The sequence below is a fragment of the Tauraco erythrolophus genome, chromosome 1, assembly GCF_009769465.1.
Source record: "Tauraco erythrolophus isolate bTauEry1 chromosome 1, bTauEry1.pri, whole genome shotgun sequence".
NCBI lineage: Eukaryota > Metazoa > Chordata > Aves > Musophagiformes > Musophagidae > Tauraco > Tauraco erythrolophus.
Genome location: NC_141465.1, coordinates 65,568,499 through 65,586,681, shown reverse-complemented (window position 1 = coordinate 65,586,681; position 18,183 = coordinate 65,568,499). Strand labels below are relative to the sequence as shown.

The 18,183-nt window shown below is 39.5% G+C and overlaps 1 protein-coding gene across 2 annotated transcripts in view; it reads left to right on the top strand.

Moving 5' to 3' along the window:
- Positions 1-17,877, top strand: part of TGFBRAP1 (transforming growth factor beta receptor associated protein 1) — a 35,388-nt gene extending 17,511 nt beyond the window's left edge. For both annotated transcript variants that reach the window (XM_086619573.1, XM_086619564.1), the window contains exons 5-12: positions 487-569; positions 7,697-8,038; positions 9,400-9,457; positions 10,751-10,894; positions 11,950-12,096; positions 13,675-13,834; positions 15,437-15,870; positions 16,972-17,877. In XM_086619573.1, the coding sequence (XP_086475699.1) occupies positions 487-569; positions 7,697-8,038; positions 9,400-9,457; positions 10,751-10,894; positions 11,950-12,096; positions 13,675-13,834; positions 15,437-15,870; positions 16,972-17,160 (1,557 nt within the window). In that variant the 3' untranslated portion in view covers positions 17,161-17,877. The remainder of the gene's footprint in view (positions 1-486; positions 570-7,696; positions 8,039-9,399; positions 9,458-10,750; positions 10,895-11,949; positions 12,097-13,674; positions 13,835-15,436; positions 15,871-16,971) is intronic.
- The last annotated feature ends 306 nt before the right edge of the window (positions 17,878-18,183 follow it).

Below are 18,183 nucleotides of genomic sequence, written 5' to 3'. Positions count from 1 at the left end.
CTGCAGAAGAGGTGAGAAGGGGAGAAAGTTGACTGTGTGTGGTCAAGTGAGATCTTTGAGTTTAAATCTTATTTTTGTACCTGCTGAATTACTGGGAACTTCAAAGATGGCCATTGGCCTTTACATTTGCAAATACCATGAGCAAAAACTTCAGGCGTCAGACTGTTGTCAGATAAGTCATTATTTGAATAAGAAAACTTAAACTTGCTACTTGTTGACTTTACTTTTAGTAAGTACTCATGAAGAGTGTTGTGTTCACACACACACTTTTGAGCAGGAAACTGAGTCTGGGCAGCATATTCAGTGTATTCAGACACAATTTAAAATGTAGAGGACCAATGCTTTGTTTTGCATGTAACTTGGCAGGTCTGGTTGAAGATCCTGTGTTCAGTGCTTTTGGCAGGCAGTTACTGCAGTAGTGACTAGTGCTATGTAAATCACTCCTTACAAATATGACAGACCTTTTTCCTCCCTTCTCTTTCGTAGGTAATGTACAAACGAATCCTGCAGCAAGCAGGTTTTATACAGTTTGCACAGCTTCAGTTCCTTGAAGCAAAAGAACTCTTCAGGTAATTATGTGACAATACGTTTATTAATTTGTCTTCTTTAAATAAGGAGTTAGTGTTCTTGCTTTTAAAAACTGAGTCACTTGAATGATTTTTGGTGATGCAGATGTGAGTGCACTGTGATAAAATAGTTTTGTTGGGAGTAAAACAGAGTAACATTGAAATAACTTTTTAACTGAAGAGTTAATGCAACTGATATTTTGGTATGCTAACATACAGTAATATTAAGGCTATAGTCCTGTAATCTGAGTGTTGTATGCGTGGGTTTTTTTTGTAATTAATGCCCATGAAGGTCAAGGCTTTATTACTGAGCCTGTGCTGTGATTTACAGCATGAACATTTCTTGGTTCTTTCCACAGACCTCTTGTCTTCCCCTACCCCCCCCCCAACCCCCGTCTTCTTTTTTTTTTTAAGAAAAAATAAATTTAATATGAAGTTACAATCTAAATGTTAGTTACAATTTAAATATTACTGACACAATTGCACTAATTCTTTTGAGGATGCTGATACTGAATTTGTTTTAATGCTTACTCTGCTGGGCCTTTTCCAGAAGACAGATTATTTGTTCTTGAAGTCTGTACTAACCTTGCTTTAGCTGTTTCAGCAGTCACTTGTTTACAAATTGACCTTGGTGCTCCACTTTCATTCAAAAAATGCAGCTCATTATCTTTATTTTACCTGGTAATTTCATTTCTGCTAGCCATGCCTCATTCTGTGATGGAGCGCTGTCCAGAGTTAGTGTAATCCATGCTGACCACATAAAATAACTTATTAATCTGCTGAAATTCACTTTAAATCAGTTTAGAGTATATGGAATAGGATTAACGTTACACAATTTGCTGTATATTGTATGTGTGTACAGTGTAGGAAAACAGTTGTCCTTGGGTTTATGGAAATGTGTCGAGCAAAGTAAAGCTTTGAGGAATGTTAGTACTGATGAGGAACTTCGCCATTTTGCCTCCTTCTCACCAGGATGATGGGAGACACTGGTCTTGAATGGGCAGTGTACACTGAGTGAAGATTGGGGGATGACAGGAAAGGCCTGAACAGCATTTAGCGGCAGTTTGTTCTGGCCACAACCACTTCTGTATCACCTTCTAATTTTTGGTGTTAATGAGCAACTTGCAGTCTTCTTCCCAGTAATCTTCCAAACACTCCACTAAATCTCTCTTCTGTTGTGTATCTGAAGTAGTACAAGTTGTATATAGTCAGGAATCCTTTTACAAAATTCCGACAAAGCCCATCTGTGTGACTTTCCAACGGACTGTTTTCAGCGTGGCCAGCTTGGGTAAAGTAGTTTGCTGAGGTTGTACTGGCTGTAAAGGGTCTTCGCTGTCAAGGTTTCTTTAGGTGGCCAGAATTATATACCTCTGCAGCTGTCGACGATGGCTGACACTTCAACCTCACCTTTTTTCCCTATCACTTTATTCCACCCTGCCTGGCTATAATTCTCTGTGGGGTCTAATCTGGAGGCCATGACTTGCTGGTAGTGACCTGAGGATCTTTTAAAAGCAATGAAAAGGGGGAAACATATCCTGCAGGGAGCTCCAGCACCTTGTGGAAGGAGCCTAGATCAGTTATGCAGTCTCCATCCAGCTAGCAGTCCGTCTGAAATGAGCTTCAATGAACAGGATTATGGGAACTCCTCTATAGAAAGAAATATGTTTCCTAAGAAAACATGCTGTCCAGGCATGAATTTTGGACCTGAGTCAGCATCCTAGGGTGTTCCCTTCCTCTAAAAGCTGCAACTCCAACACAGAACAACTGTTCATGAATTGCTGAAGTCTGCTGTGGGGAGAAAGCAAAGCAAAGTTTTCTGTGCCTTTCTTACGGCCAGCCATAGATACTGAGAGTGTTTTGGTGACTCTGAAAAACTCCTTACGGAATCCAGGTTCTGTGATTTTTAGCCCTGGTGAACACAACTCGGTTTGAGTAGTATCTCATTATGCCCTGATACGCACTCAATCTTGTTCATTTTAGACTTACTGATGCTCAGGAGGAAAATGGGAAAGATAATGGCAGTCTGTGCAACCACTTCCTCCTATCCCCAGGTGTTGCTCTGCAAGTGTTTCAAGCTAGTGTTAGTTAGAAACAATTTCAGTCTTAAAAATGCCAAAGGGAAACTTGGTACCTAAGAAAAGATGGACTTAGCAGTGAAACAGAGTGGCAGCAGTACCTCCAAGAACTTGGTGTGACGAGGGACTACTGGCCAAATATGAAGTGAGATTGTCTCACTCCTCAGAAAGTACCTGTCAGTTACAGGCTAATGGGGGAAACAATTATATTGGACTTAAGGTCTGTTTTTCTTGCATCAGTAATCCTTCTTGGATAACCCTGTCAAGATGCATTATATCTCGTGCTTAACTTCATAGTTCTTAAATATTGAAACTTTTAAGAGGAATACTTTCCTGCTAAGTTCCTTTACCCATACTTCTAAATGCTGAAGAAAGTGGACAAAAAGGAAGGAAGTGGTAGCTTTATTGAAACTCAAATAATTCAACAAAGGGAGGAGAACTTTCTTCAGCTGGATCCGTTAAACTGAGTGAACTGTCACAGCGAGGCTTCTTTGGTCTGACAAATTCTGTTGTAAACAATAACAGAATTATGATTGTGTTGTATCATTGTGATTTATATATTATATTTTTGCTATTTCATATTGCTGTCGTTGGAGGCTGACATGTAGTTAGACCAAACAGCGATATTCAGCAGGTCATTTGCTGAATTCTACCTGTCTTGCTGAAATGTTGGTAGCTGTCACAGTGAAACCATTTCTCTCCCCTGTATTTTATGTCCTTTGGCTGGTTAGATGTTGCTTACAATCTGACATGCCAGATATTGGAACTTTTCTAAACTTTGTTGCTCTTTTTAACAAATCAAAATGTTAACTCTTTTCACAGTGTTGTCTCATCCGGGAAAGGCTATAGAGAGACTTATAGTTAAAAGTCTCTCTCACAATGGAAAGGTTAAAAAATTGTTGTTATTTATACCTGAAGACATAAGAAGTAGGTCTCAGTGTGAGATTTGCATCTTAAATGTGATTCAAGAATGTGAACTTCTATTACAGCCAGTGGGATCTAGGCAGAACAGCTTAATTATGTGGGCTTCTTCGACATTTCTGCTCCTAAACAGTTTCCTCCAAATGTGGTGAAAAGAGTCAAAGCCAAAACACATCCACAGATCCCAGGAGCCATAAACCTTGAGATGAATGTTAACCATTCATGCAGGAGAGGTCATTTTTGAGTATTTGCTGTTTTTCTGAAGAAGTTTGTTCTGGATGATGCTGTGCTTTTAAGGAGGCTGCTTGATTGCTGATTACCATTGCTGTGGGGAGAGCAAATCTGTACAACGTGAGCTTGAGTCAGACCCACTGAGACAACTGCTGGTGATTCACAGCCCAGGGTTTGGGCTAGCCTGAGTTGAAGCTGGTTTCATCCATCTTTTGGAAACAGATGGTCATTAAGGCCAGAATCGGTGAAGTTCAGAGGTGAAGTAGCTGAGTACTTCCTCATCTAGGAGAGGCTGGATAGTAAGATGAAAGGATGCAGAAGATACCGTAGAAGTAAGAAAATGTTTTAAAACTCAGTAAAAGGAGCATGTTAAATATTGCATTTTTAACAACTTCGTCTGTCTCCATGGTCATAGTCTCCATCTCAGCTTAGGCCATCTCCAAATATTTGACAGCATAGCCAGCAAGGGAACCAATGTTTATACTTGAATTTCTGTGGGTTTATGAAGACTTCTTGATTCTACACTAATTTTGAGTAGACTGTTGATGTTATTCAAGTTATAGTTAACTCTTGTTCTAAAACAAATCAGTGAAGAACCTTGGAAGGGGGAAAAAAAGTCTTCTTTCTTTAAATAGAGTTAATTTTCTAGTGTAATCATGTAATCTATTTTATCTGTTGGTCCTCAAGACTTAAACTTTCATGAGTAGCTGGACTAGCCAAAGCTGCAGTTAGCTTAGTTCCTACTGAAAGCCCAAATGCTCTTTGAACCATTAGGTTATGGCACTGACAGAATTTGCTGCTACTTGGTTATTCTGCCTCTAAAAAAAAGAAAAAAAGTCCTCATCTACTTGTGAGTTCCATCATAATGTAGATCTAAGAGTTTCAAAACCAAATACGAAGTCTGAAAAGAGGGATTTAAGGAACTTCATCTGCAGAAACTGCACAGTAGATATGAACACTTTACTCTTAGTTAGAGGCTGGCCTTTCTAGAGTAGAGGTGGTTTTTAGGCAGTAGGAGCTCTGTGTACAAGTCAGAAAAGCTGCTATTCAAACCTCTTCTCACGAGAAGGCTTCCCGTATTCAGATTTTTCTCTGTTGTTTGTGTTGCTGTTTGTCGAGGTTTTAGGCTGATCCAGCAACTAAAACTCACACAGTCTCTCCTTCTCCACTAAAGTAGAGAGGAGAGGGAAAAAAAAAAACCACAAAGGGACTGAGGGTTGAGACAAGAACAGAGGGAGCACCCACCAACCATGGTCCCGGGCAAACCAGACAGGGCTTTCTCAAAGCAAAAGAGTTTATTAATGATTACTTAGAAGGACAAAGGGAAACAAAAACTGATTACTCGAGAGGACAGAAAGAAACAGAACCAGATCTTAAAACCGACACCTTCCCCCCCCCCCCCCCCCCCCCCCTTTCCTTTTCCTCCTGGCTCTACCTCCTCCCCCCAGCAGCACAGAGGGCAGGGACTGGGGGAGTGCAGTTCAGTTCATTCCGTGCTGTTACTGCTGCTTCTTTCTTAAAGGAGAAGGAGTCCTTACACCCTTTTCCCCTGCTCCAATGGATCCCCTACCCACGAGGAAAAATCCACAAACTTCTCCAGCGTGAGTCCAGCCCACTGGAAACAATCCTTCCCCACAGATTGCTCCGGTGTGGGCTTTACCACAGTCTCGGGTACTCAGGGAGCTGTAGCCACTCGCTCCGGCGTGGGTCGTCACGCAGACTCCAGATGCCTCTCTGCCTTGCCGTGCACCCCAACACGACCATCCTCAGGCTCAGGCATCTTCTCCTCACGGGCTGCAAGTGGGTCTCTGCTCCACCGAGGTCGTCCTGGTTGCAGGGGGGCCGCCTGCCATCTCACCATCAGCCGCAGGGGAAACTCGGCTCCGGCACACCTCCTCCCGCTCCATCCTCACTGACCTGCTGTCGATGCAGCTGTTTCTCTCAGGTCTCAGTCCTCTCCGGGTGAACTCAGCCCAGCGGGCACCCCGGGAGTGGGGTGCCCCCGAGTTCCCCAGCTGGCTCTGCCGCCGCCATTCTCCGTGGGCGGCGCCGGCCCTACGCAGGCAGCTGCCCAGCCGGGAGCCAGGGAGCGGGGGCAGTGCCCTCCTCCCTTCTCTGCTCGATCCTGGGCGAAGCACCTTTTCTGGTCCCTTTGTCCTGACTTAAATAGGGCAATTCGCAGAGGCGCCCTATTGGCTCAATCCCGAGGGGGATGGCAGTCTGATCTGGTGGCCAGAACTAAGCCTAACCTGGTTCCAAAACCCCTCTCCTGCCACCAGCACCACCCCCCCCTCCACATCAAACCATGACACTGTTCTTGTGCTTTGCAGTCACTAGGTGCTGGAACAGCATATTTGTTGCTTTTAGACTTACTATTGCTGCTGTCTCCCAAAATTTCATTCTTCTGCTTTAGATGTTGTAGCCAAAGGAGAGTATTTACTGTCTTAAATAGTTTCTTCAAAAAGTTCTAAATAGGTGTTGCCATGGCAATACTTCCTACTAGTTCATGCTTCCTGGATGGCTTTGGAACGGGGTCTCTGGCAAGAAGTGAACAACTTGGGGTATGCCCTACTGCTTTGGTTATGTTACAAGAGTCGGGAAGGGACGAGCCTGCTTATGAGGATCTTTCACACTTTATTGCCTGCAGAAATCTGCTGCTTCATCTACTTCCATGATTATAACCTGTTTCATTTTAGAATTCTTTCCAATCAAGGTTGTGAAAGGAAAATATTTCTGATGTTGCTGATCACCAGATAGATAAGAGCTATATTTTAAAAGTTTTATTTGCAATGAAATAGTAACTAACCAGGGTTTCTTTCAGAGGACTGTCAGTTCGTTTTGATTGTTCAGCAACAGTATGTCCTGCGTTTCAGGAATGTTGATCTTTAAAGACGAATTCTGAATAGTGACTTTGACAGTGAAATAAAATATAAATCCTGATTTCTTGCTGTTCTTCTAAAGCAAGGCCTGGGAGGAGGAGGTATTCTAGCTGTGAAAATTGAGGAGTTATTTGCCGTGTGTGAAGAAACTTCTTGTTTTGTTCTTCTGTCACAACATGCACTTTGAGGAATTTCTTCTGAAATAGAATATCTAGGCTGAAATAAAAATGTTTTTTGTAACATATCTATGTTACAGCTTGCTTCTGGATAAAGTGTAGATGCCCTTCACGTGCAAAGTGGAAAAGCCACTCCATAGTATCTGACATCAATGTACACCCAACACCTATGCCTGTAGAACAGACTACTACTTACTGGTTAGGTGGATGCATAATCAGTATCCACAGTTCATTTTCAGAACCTCCTTAAGAAGTGAGCTGAAGGAAGAATCTGGTGCATTTCAGGGTTGGGGAAAACGTTTTCATCGTGCAACATACAAACACATGTTCCAAAAGCTTTAGTTTTCTATGAGAAGTTTGTTTTCTACAGAATTATGCTTGCACAGTTTTTGTGGCTTGTTTGAAAGAGTTCACTCTCTCCGTTTCCCCCTCCCCCCCTTTTTTTTTTTGGCCTCCATCAGAAGACTAGCTCCTATAATGTATGGATGAAGTCTAGGACAGTCCTAGGAACTGGGCTAAGGCTATTCAGCTGACTTTTGTATATGTCACAAAAGACCTGTGGGATGTCAGAGGCAAAAGGCTGCCAGTCTCTGAATTCTCAGAGCTTTCAATGTCTAGAGGAGGAAAAACAATGATAAAGAAGTTTAGATAGAAATAAAAAAAAATGCCAAATTTGTTCTGAATATATTTTCTTCAGCATAGGAGGCAATAACTTTCAGAAATTGACAACCTGTTAGTGTCCTGACTCTAAGCATATGTGCGCACACATTCCCAGTATGTTATTTTTTTGTGCCTATGTATACTTTTTCTTTCTTTTTGCTTCATCTAGTTTGACACTGTAATTGCAGAAGCGGCCAGCTTGATGTCCGGGAGCTGATCTCTCTCTACCCCTTCCTGTTGCCTACTTCCTCTTCATTTATACGGTCCCATCCCCCTCTGCATGAGTACGCGGACCTAAACCAACTGACCCAAGGGGACCAGGAGAAGATGACAAAATGCAAACGATTCCTCATGAGTTACTTGAATGAAGTCCGCAGCACTGAGGTTGCAAACGGCTACAAGGAAGATATCGACACAGCTTTACTCAAGCTGTATGCGGAGGCAAATCATGAAAGCCTGCTGGATCTGCTAGTTTCAGAGAACTTTTGTCTTTTAACGGATAGTGCTGCCTGGCTGGAAAAACACAAAAAGTGAGTGGATTTTTTGAGTATTGCACCTTTGAGACCAAGAGGGGAAAATGGTCTTAAATGCTCTTGGCTTCTAAAGCAACGTGTTCAAATTCTTGTAGTTTTGGTGCCTTCAGGTCAAAATGACTACTGGGCCTGACTTGTCAGCATTTAAAAATGTTGGTGAAAAGGTATTAGTTGACAATCGGAGTTAAAGGAGATGCATTCCGTCTTATGCTGGTAAATACAGAGTTCTTCCTGAAAGTTTGTGTCCAACACAAAAATAAGGGACTGGTACAGGTTTAGGGGGGCGGAAATAAAAAGGGATCAGTTATTTGTGCTTGTGACAATGTAAGAGTTGAATGGACACAGTAGTGGTACGTGGACAGAATAAAAAGGTGCCTTAAAGCGTGCACTACCTTAGGTAGAAGCTATTAACCAGTTAGTGGCTTTAAAATTGTAGTTGCTTATTCAAGGAAAGAGACCTTACTTTTGAATTGCCTGCTTTCTGTGCTCCCACTGATTCACCAAAAGCAGGTTGCTTAAGATGACTGCAAATGACTTCAAATTGGAAATGCCAGCAGGTGGGGAATTGGCTGGTAGTCATTAAGCAGGAAGTGCTAGATAGTGAATGTGTAAAATACAAACTGCAGTCATAGGTAGTGTCTCTCTCCTGAATTTAACTTCTCTAATCTTTAAACTATGTGGTGCAGTAGTGGCAACTGCAGTGATGAAGAGGAGTCTTTAATTGTGGTTAGATTTAGGATAATTTTATTTATTTCGGATGTTTTGTTAAGTCCTCTTGGTAGGTATGGTTTGTATGGCAAATGTGAATGGTAGAATATTGTTCCATGAGAACAGCCGTTACAGAACTTCAGCTCTATTTTTATTACAGTACACAAAAACCTCTCTGTAATGGCACTGTACAAAGCTCTTCCTTGCCTGACTTGATTTCATGCTGCAGTAAAGAGGTTGTTTCTGATAGTGAAACAGAGTTTTTATTAAAAGCGTCATAAAAGTTTGATTTAATGACACCTGATTAACTATTGGAGGAATATTTATTGTTTGGAGCTGTTTAAATCTGTATATAAAATACAGAGAACATCATGGGAATCGCATCTAATTTGACACATACTTTGTGTAACTTGGAGCTAGTAACTAGAAGCTGACTTAGAGACAGGAGAGACACAGACATGTTTCTAGAACAGAACTTCTTTAATTCTGAAAAAGCCTACAGATGCTTGTTCAAGTGTAGACATGGCAGTGTACATGTCACTTAAAAATCCTACTTTAAGCAATTATTTGTTATTCTGTGCTAATCAAACCATAATGAAGCTGGTAGGAAAGATCTGGTGATTTTAATATTGTTTTCCCTTTCTATACAGGTATTTTGCCCTTGGTCTCCTGTATCACTACAATGGTCAGGATGCTGCAGCACTTCAGGTAAGAATAAAGCTTTTAGTGTCATCTGTAACCCATTCCAAAAGATCAGTTTGCCTCAGAGATAAGTCTGACGTGCTGATTTCTCTGTTTGATGAATAGTGATGTGTATATGTAAGACTTCCTTGAATAAATTAATATGCTAGATGTGGAAAAACCTGAAGAACCTACTGAAGGTGGCAGCTATTTAGGTGCTTGTATGCTATTTTTTAAGCAGAACTTTGCATACCAGAACATATGTTTGTGCTCTTAAAAGATGGACAGAAGTGCTAAATTAATCAAGAAATCACTTAAAAAGGTGCTTGAGGGATTTCAAAGACACATCCTGTGCTGTTTAGTCTGCATACAGACAGCAAAGCAGTACTGTAATCTCATGGCTGCCACTGACAGTAGCTAGGAGTTTATTTCCTTATCTGATGATGGACAGTGAACACAGTCTGCAAGATCTGTGGGTTTCAGCTGGGTTAGTAATCCCTTTGGAGACTCTCCCTTCTGATGTCACTGAGACCTGCAGTGGTCTGTAGACAGGAGACTAAATAATTTTATCTCTGTTTGCAAAACTTCATCTGGAAAAATTACAATGTTCTTGATCAATAAATAACGTGTATATCTCAGACCATATCCAATACCTTAAGTATTTTGCCTTACTGTGTGGCTTTTTGAGTGTGTTAATGAGAGTAACAGTGTTGCATGCATTCAAGTCAGTTACGTAAATAGTAATTTCCTGAGCAGAAAACCAGTAAGGACAACAAAACCCGTATGAAACTTTGTCATGTGCGAGAGATTTTTCTTTGTTTTAAGGAACAAGGTTTATATTGCTAAACTGGTCTGCTAGATATGGCACTTTTTAATTCCAGTTATAATTTATATAAAAATAATCTCATGCGGTACTTGAAGTTCTCTAGTCAAAATGGAAGAAGACCAGAAAAACAGATTTCCTTCTAAATTGTTTATATCATTTGCTTTTAATTTTGCACACACAGAACACATGAAAACTATGCCATGCGTTTGAGAAAAGGCCTTTTATCAAAAGCCAGTCATCCTCAGAATGTGAGAACCCGCATGAAACAGAGTCTAAATTAGTTGAATATGGCAGATGCAAGAAAAGCCTCTGATGGAGAGGAGGCATGAATTTAGTGACCAGTGAGGTCTCTTGTAATTGGCATTCCTGGGAGTTTTTTCTCATTATGCAAGTACCAATGGCTCATACTAAGTGTTGTAGTAGCTCACATAAAATTTGAGTTGGAAAAGCTAGTACGTTTTAAGCACTTTAATCTTTGTGTGTTTTTGTTGCAGTTATGGGTGAAAATAGTTGATGGAGACATTCAAGATTCTACACGTTCAGATCTCTATGAATATATAGTAGACTTTCTTACGTTCTGCTCGGACCAAGATCTAGTGTGGAAATACTCTGAATGGATTTTACAAAAAAATGAAGAGGTCTGTGATTGCTGTACTTTCCCCATAAAATCATAAATACAAAGTATTTCCCTGTAGCAGTGTTTGGGTGTTCATTAACATTGTTCCATTTTAATAGCTAATTGGGTCATTTTTGCAGTGTATTTTAATGCCAGTTGAAGAGTGATCAACAGAGGAAAACTTCCAGGTTTCTTCAAGTCTTGTCAGTCCCTCTGTTAACAAGCACTAGTGATAATTGCCTCTTTTTCTTCTGAACGCAAAGTTTTAAATCATTCCATACAATGAAAGATACAGCATGTCTTCTGGTTTTCTTCATATTAAGCAAGATAATTTTTAGATCTTAAAACAAACAAACAAAAAAACACCTAACAGGTTAACAGTTGCCACTGTTTCTTTTCTAAAAAGACGCCAGGGATGGGTGATATCTCTGTGCAGTAAGATATGGAATAAATAGCCTTAATTGAAGACAAAACTTCATTGCTACAAGAATTAACTTAATCCACCAAAAGTAATAAAACAATTTTGTAACATCCATTAGTGTGATGTGCTGTTAAATGGGATACTTTATGCTGTATCAGTCAGTCTGTGCTGTTGGAGCTTGCACTGCCTAATTTGCATTAATTTAAAGCTTAGTTATTACATGCAATGACAGATTTCTAAGCTTTGTTTTGGTCATTATAGAAGTCGCTTAAAAGTGACAATATATGCAGCAGTAAGGCTGTAAACGTTCTGGTCTCCAGCTTACACTTTCTTGCTGCAAAGGGCTGAAGTCCCTTGTTCTGCTGTTAGGCAGATCCATTCAATACTTTTTGTGGCTGGTGGAGGTTGTGCCCGACACAAGGTTTATAGGCTGGACAATGTATAGACTACGAACTGAGGTAATGGAGACAGAAGTGAGCGGGCTTATGGTAGGCACCAAGCAGTGTAATCTTGGTGATGTTGAGCAGGGTTTTGTGGTGTTTATCTTCCTGAATACTGCACTAATTAGCCTGATATTGCTTTTAAATAAGTATTTAAAGTAAAAAGGTAATGAAATGGTTGCCACTGAGTTCCTAAAGGCAATTAACTCTTTCTAGGTTGGCGTACAGATTTTCACTAAAAGGCCTTTGGAAGAACAGGAGAAAAACAACATTAATCCAGATGATGTCATCAGTTGCCTTAACAAATATCCTAAAGCACGTGTTAAATATCTAGAACATCTAGTATTGGAAAGAAAAATAGAGGTGAGTCCTACAAGAATGCTAAAAACATGCGTAGGAATGCAAACTCTGATGAAAACTCTGAAAAGAGCTGAAGTCTAGAAGAAATAAGCATAATTTGAAGGCTTTCAGATGTACTTAGAGTAGGGAAGGGGTGGTTTTAAGATTACTTTTATTATTATTTTTAATTTTTCAACTCTCGTGATGGCAAGACAGTTGCTTACCTCCCCTCAGTTTTGGGGGTTTTTTTATATCTGATTATTGCATATTTTTCTGTTTCACTGATGAGGCTCAAGCCTCTGTCTGGTAAGATCATAGAAAAATGATTGAGCAACTGCTAATCCTATTGCACTGCGGCAGCAATATACTAAAATTGCTAATTCAGCTATCAAAATAGCTAATACCTATGTTTTATTCTATCCTTCTGGAGAGATTTGAGCAGTTAATGATAGGATTAAACCATGCACCTCTTACTGTAGAATTCCAAACAGCTCTAGATGTTGAATGCCCAAAAGATGTGTTCACAAGTCATAAATGTCAGTGTGTTCTACCCTTGGGTTTTTAGGCACAATGCAGAAGCAGCCAGACGTTATGGTACTTGGATATGAGACACTAAGCACAGGATAAGTTACTTTAACCTGCACATAAAACAAAGAAATGAACCCTGAAAGAACTCAGCAGAGCTGATGACCAGTTCACTAATTTAAATCCTTCAAATGCACGTGCTAGATCAATGCTTTCTCTCTGACGCTGTTGCAAATATGTCAAGGTGTGTGACACCACAATGGATGAATGGTCTAGTTTCTGATGTCATTAATATTTTCAAACAAACTTTTTGAGTTAAACATAATGCCTTGTAGAATATTTATAACAAAAATAATTTATAATTAAATCTACCTGCTAGTAAAGGCTGAGTCATAAATTGATTTGCTCTTTAGAAAGTACTAGAGTATTGTAAATGCGTTAGTGAAAATGTTTCAAACAGTCAAACCATCAACTTGTTTTGGTGAATATTGGGTAGTGGATAACACAAAAAGCACTGTGCCTTCAGAGTGCCTGTCTACCTCTGTTGGCTGTCTCCAATTTTATTGCAGAAACAGGAAAGGTCAAAGAACATTCTTCAATATGAAGAAGAATGAATTAGATCAAAATTACTCATTTTACAAGGGAAACAAAAGGAGAAGCCACAGTGTCTCGAGATCATATTTGTACTCAAAGGGAGAGAGAGACCTGCTTCACTGCATTGACTTTCATTAGGTGAACATTCAAAAGGAAGTAATTTTTGCACAAGAAAAGCTATTTATAGATCCTGTTTGTTTAAGGTAGAGAAGGGTTTAGGAATAAGATGTTTCATATCTACATTTTGGAAATACCTGTATTAATGAAATAGAGAATCTCATACTATAGGTACAGTGTATCTTGTGAAGCTGGTCTTGAATAAGTTTTCTAGCTGCATGAACAAAAGACTTTCTAATTAACTTGAATTAAATAAATGAATTAAAACACTTTTCTATGTAATTATGTAAATATTCATCACTGTTATTGGTGGGGAGAAGGGATTGTCTTTGTAAACTGAGCTTACATTGTTCTTTTCATCTGTAGAAAGAAAAGTACCATACTCACCTAGCGGTCTTGTACTTGGAGGCAATACTTCAGCTAAAATCTGTGACCACAGATAATTGTACAGAAACAACTGAACTGCTGTTTAAACTACGCAGTCTTCTTCAGAAGTCTGATCTCTATAGAATTCACTTTATTTTGGGTAAGATGCATGGTGTCTATTATAAATGCTATATGTTAGTTCCAGCAGAAAGCAGACTTAAAAAAATTGCTTGTAAGCATAGAAAGCTAAAAGATCTGAGGTTTCTAGGTGTGTTTGGTTGATGGGCTTACCATCTGTATTTCTAACAGGCACAAGTTGATTTAGAAAGCGTATCTGTTACTGTTGTCTTTGATCTCTTGTAGCTGGTGAGGTATAATGGTGTGTTTGCTGCTGCACCAAAGACAGAATGCTGCAACTATCTAGAAAAAATATCTTCATACAATTATCTTCTTAATTTATAGTCAAGTTTGTTTTTATTGATGAGGATGTAACTTGACAGTCTTCTGCAAATTGAAGAGTTAACAAGTTTACTTCTTAAGCAGTCTATTTCTCAGTGAACTGAAGCGAAGCTTTGAGGAATCTGAATACCAAGGACTTGTTTGTTGTCCATAACCCAGTCTCACCCCAAAAGCTGAGTTTCATGCTAAGCCAAAATTTGAGCAGCATCTTGAGTGAAAAGCGCAACATAAGTCTTCCTGTTGGTATAAGGCAAGCAGCAGTTGAGCTAAATTTTTTCCTTGGCCAGTGCTTATAATGACTGGGTTTTTTAATGTACCTTCCAGTGAGTGAAAGGGAAATGACTTGTTATTGTACTGAAAGATGTGAAATGTTTTTTCTGAAAGTCAGTGGAAAGATCCAGTGGATGTGGAAATAAAGACAGCTGAGTAGCAACTAAAATAATTTACCAACCTTTAATGTCTCCTTGCCTTTCCAGTCATTAAAACATTATATGACAGAAAACGTACAAGTATAACACAGTTGTTGAAACTCTTGCTCTTTTTCATCTTTTAATTTCTAACCAAATTTTTAAGGGCAAGAGTTACAAGATGGGTTATTCTCTTGAAATCCGTGTACTCCAAAACACGGGATTTCTTAGATGACAGCTTCTTACCTTATGTGAAGGTGAGATCAATGCATGCTAGTATGTTCCTCCTGAATAACCAAAATATTTTGGGGAGAAAAACATTGTATTTTCGTACCTTTTACAGAGGCCTATGCCAAGTCTTTATCACCTTTACCATAGGTAGAGGATTTTCTATTTTTATCTTGAAATGCCAAATGAACTTGGCCATTCCCCTGCCTGTTGCTGACACTTTAAACCGTCAAACTGGATTAAGAGTTCATAGTGACCTTTTCTTAAAGGGAAGTACTATTTGATCTTATGGACTTTATTCCATACTTTTCTAAAATATTTGGAGAAACAGAGGTAAATATTGCAGCTTCATCTTACAGTTTATCATACACGGTAGCAGTGTGTGCAGAAACGTGCAAGACTGACATGTTAGAATTTAGAAGATGTCAGTGCCACTGATTTTATCAGCTGTTATTTAGTAATTTCTTTTCCCTGTATTTTTTGTTGGAGATGTGTTTCCATATATCTAGGCGTTTTTGTACTTAAAAACATCTGTCCTCTTTATAGCTACCAGCACCCCTGCAGAAGTAGCAGGAGTTGAGTTCTTTGGGCTTGTTGGCATTGACTCTGCGGGAAGGAGTAGTTGTCTTCTCCACTGAGCAAATATTGTCTTCTTTCTCATTTAACAGACAAAATCCAGGGCACAGACCTTCATATGGAAAGTGCAATTTTATATGGAAAGCTAGAAGAACATGAGAAGGCTTTGCATATCCTTGTCCATGAGTTAAAGGACTTCCATGCTGCTGAAGAATACTGTATATGGAACTCTGAGGACAGAGATGTGCAGTACAGACGGAGGCTTTTCCATATGCTGCTGTCAGTGTATCTAAATCCAGGCACTTCGGATTGTGCACTAGTCATGGCTGCTGTGGATCTCTTGAATAACCACGCTGCTGAATTTGATGCGGCTCTAGTTTTGCAGCTGGTGCCTGACAGCTGGTCAGTGCAGCTCCTCTCGCCGTTCCTGGCTGGAGCAGTGAGGCAAAGCATTCATACAAAAAGAATGACTCAGGCTGCACTTGGGTTAGCACAAGCTGAAAACTTAATCTACAAACACGAAAAGGTAGGTGTTGGCTTGTTTGTTTGTTTTTTTAAAAAAGGCACTTTGAAGCTTTACAATTAAGTTCTTTCTTATATAATAATCAGAAGAAGTTTGAAGAATTAGGACAAAGTTGTCTCCTTGTCCTTGGCAATTCAACTTGCTGCATTTACTAGTGTTTTGCCATGACTACTAGGTTCAAACTTAATTTTATGCTTTCTCTGTAAAACAAAAGGGAACATGAGGGCCTTGAAATAGGAAAAGCTTTGGTTAACTCCTGGGCTGAATGGAAGTGAATCTTGGATTTGCAGATTAACAAAGTTCTTGCAGAAGCTTTACTAAATGTGAGTTAGTGTTTTTTTCACTAGGATCGAGACCTGTCAGAATTTGCAAAAAAAGTTTAGCCAGCACTTAAAATCATAGAGTTATCGTATGGTTTGTGTTGGAAAGGACCTTAAAGGTCATCTAGTTCCAACCCTCCTGCCATGGACAGGGACACCTTCCACTAGATAAGGTTGCTAAAAGCCCCGTCCAACCTGGTCTTGAACACTTCCAGGCATGGGACATCCACAGCCTCTCTGGGCAACTTGTTCTAGTGTCTCACCACTCTCATAGTGAAGAAAGTATTAATTAGTATTAATTGAAGCTTGTTAGTAGCTCTTGGTGGTGGTAAATTTATTTGTGAAGCTTTCTTCTATTCATAGCTAGAGCTGTATTGCTTAAAGCTTCCAGCAGATTCTTAAATCTATTTAGTTTTAACAACAGTATATCCAGCAGAATCTGTCTGGAATAAAAACGCATCAGTGCTCAGTTTGCTGTGGAGTTGTCCTGTCACCTTGTGACTGAAAACCAGATGCAGCTTCCTAAACATTAAATATGTGAGTGCTTTTCTTTATTAAAAAAAAAAAAAAAAAACGACAAAAAACCCCAGTGCTAAGAGGAAGCATGAAAATGAGTAAGTACAAATGTGGAAATTGAATTCAAGTTAACTAATTCAAGCTTGTTTTTCCTACTACCTCTGTCATTGACCAGGTTTGTCCATTTGGTACAGCTGAAATTATATGCCTCAATTTCCCTTCCTTTCTTCCTAGATTCATGTTTGGATTTTTTTCCCCCTCTCTTTAGGTTAAACAAAAAGGAACCCCAATTCTTCTTTCGGACAAAAAGGTCTGTCAGGCGTGCCAAAATCCTTTCTGCGAGCCTGTATTTGTAAGATACCCAAATGGGGGTATAGTCCACACACACTGTGCTGCAAACAGACATCAGAATTCAAATGTGACTCATCACTCTTCCAGCTCCAGCAATCAGACTTGAAATATGTTCCGGTCCCACAGGTTCCCATGACTTACACCCCATTGAAAGTGGGTTGGAAAAAAAGAACAAAGTGCAGCTACTTTAGGTATCAAATCAAGATGAACTGCTAATCCTTGGGTTAATGGGAAGACTTCCAGTAAACATGAAATATTGCCACTTATCGTTTTGATTTCTAACGAATGTAGATAGAAAAGAAAATTCACAACCAGAAATGGAGAGGTGCAAATATAGGCTCTTCTGTATATAGTAATTACCAGTTAAAGAAGATAAACCTTTTCTTCACAGTAAGGATGAATGTTATGGCAACAAGGCAAACAGTTATTTTAAGAAATGTCACTTTGCACTGAATGTGGATGAATTTGTAGAGGTGGAGATGGCATCTATTGGAGTTCGAATTCTTGGAACATTGTGTGACAAGACTGGCAGCTTACTATCAAGACAAAAATATGTGTTGGTTATAATGTTTGCTGCAGTGTGTCTTCTTTTGGGCTGGATTCTTTTCCCCGGGATCACATTATGAACTTGGTTTTTGCTCTACAAATTGTTGGCTTTTGATGCACTTTTTAGTACTTCTCATCCCCCCTTCCCACTCCCGCCTCACTGTATAGAATTTAAATGTAAGCACTGGTCTGTTAGATTTCGACTTCTGCAGTTACTGTAATAAACTGAGTGGAAACTGGTAGCCTCAGTCACAGCTGTGCTTGAATGAAAAAAAAACAAAAACAAAAAAAACCCACAAAGTCAGATTGTCTGATCAGACTGTAGTCACTTTTATAAGGGGGAAGAGACCTTAACTTTAATATTGATTTATTTATTAATATGCAAATATACTGTACATACAGTTGAATAAATTGATCTTATATCATTCTAGAGTTTCCTTGGAGGATAAAGATGCAGCTGATACATAAGTGTACAGAAAATGTGCTAAATGTTTGCTATAACATAACTTAGGCAGATCGGAACACCCAAGAATAGGTTTTAGTACTTGTGGGTGACTTTGTGCAATCAAAATCATGGAAAGAA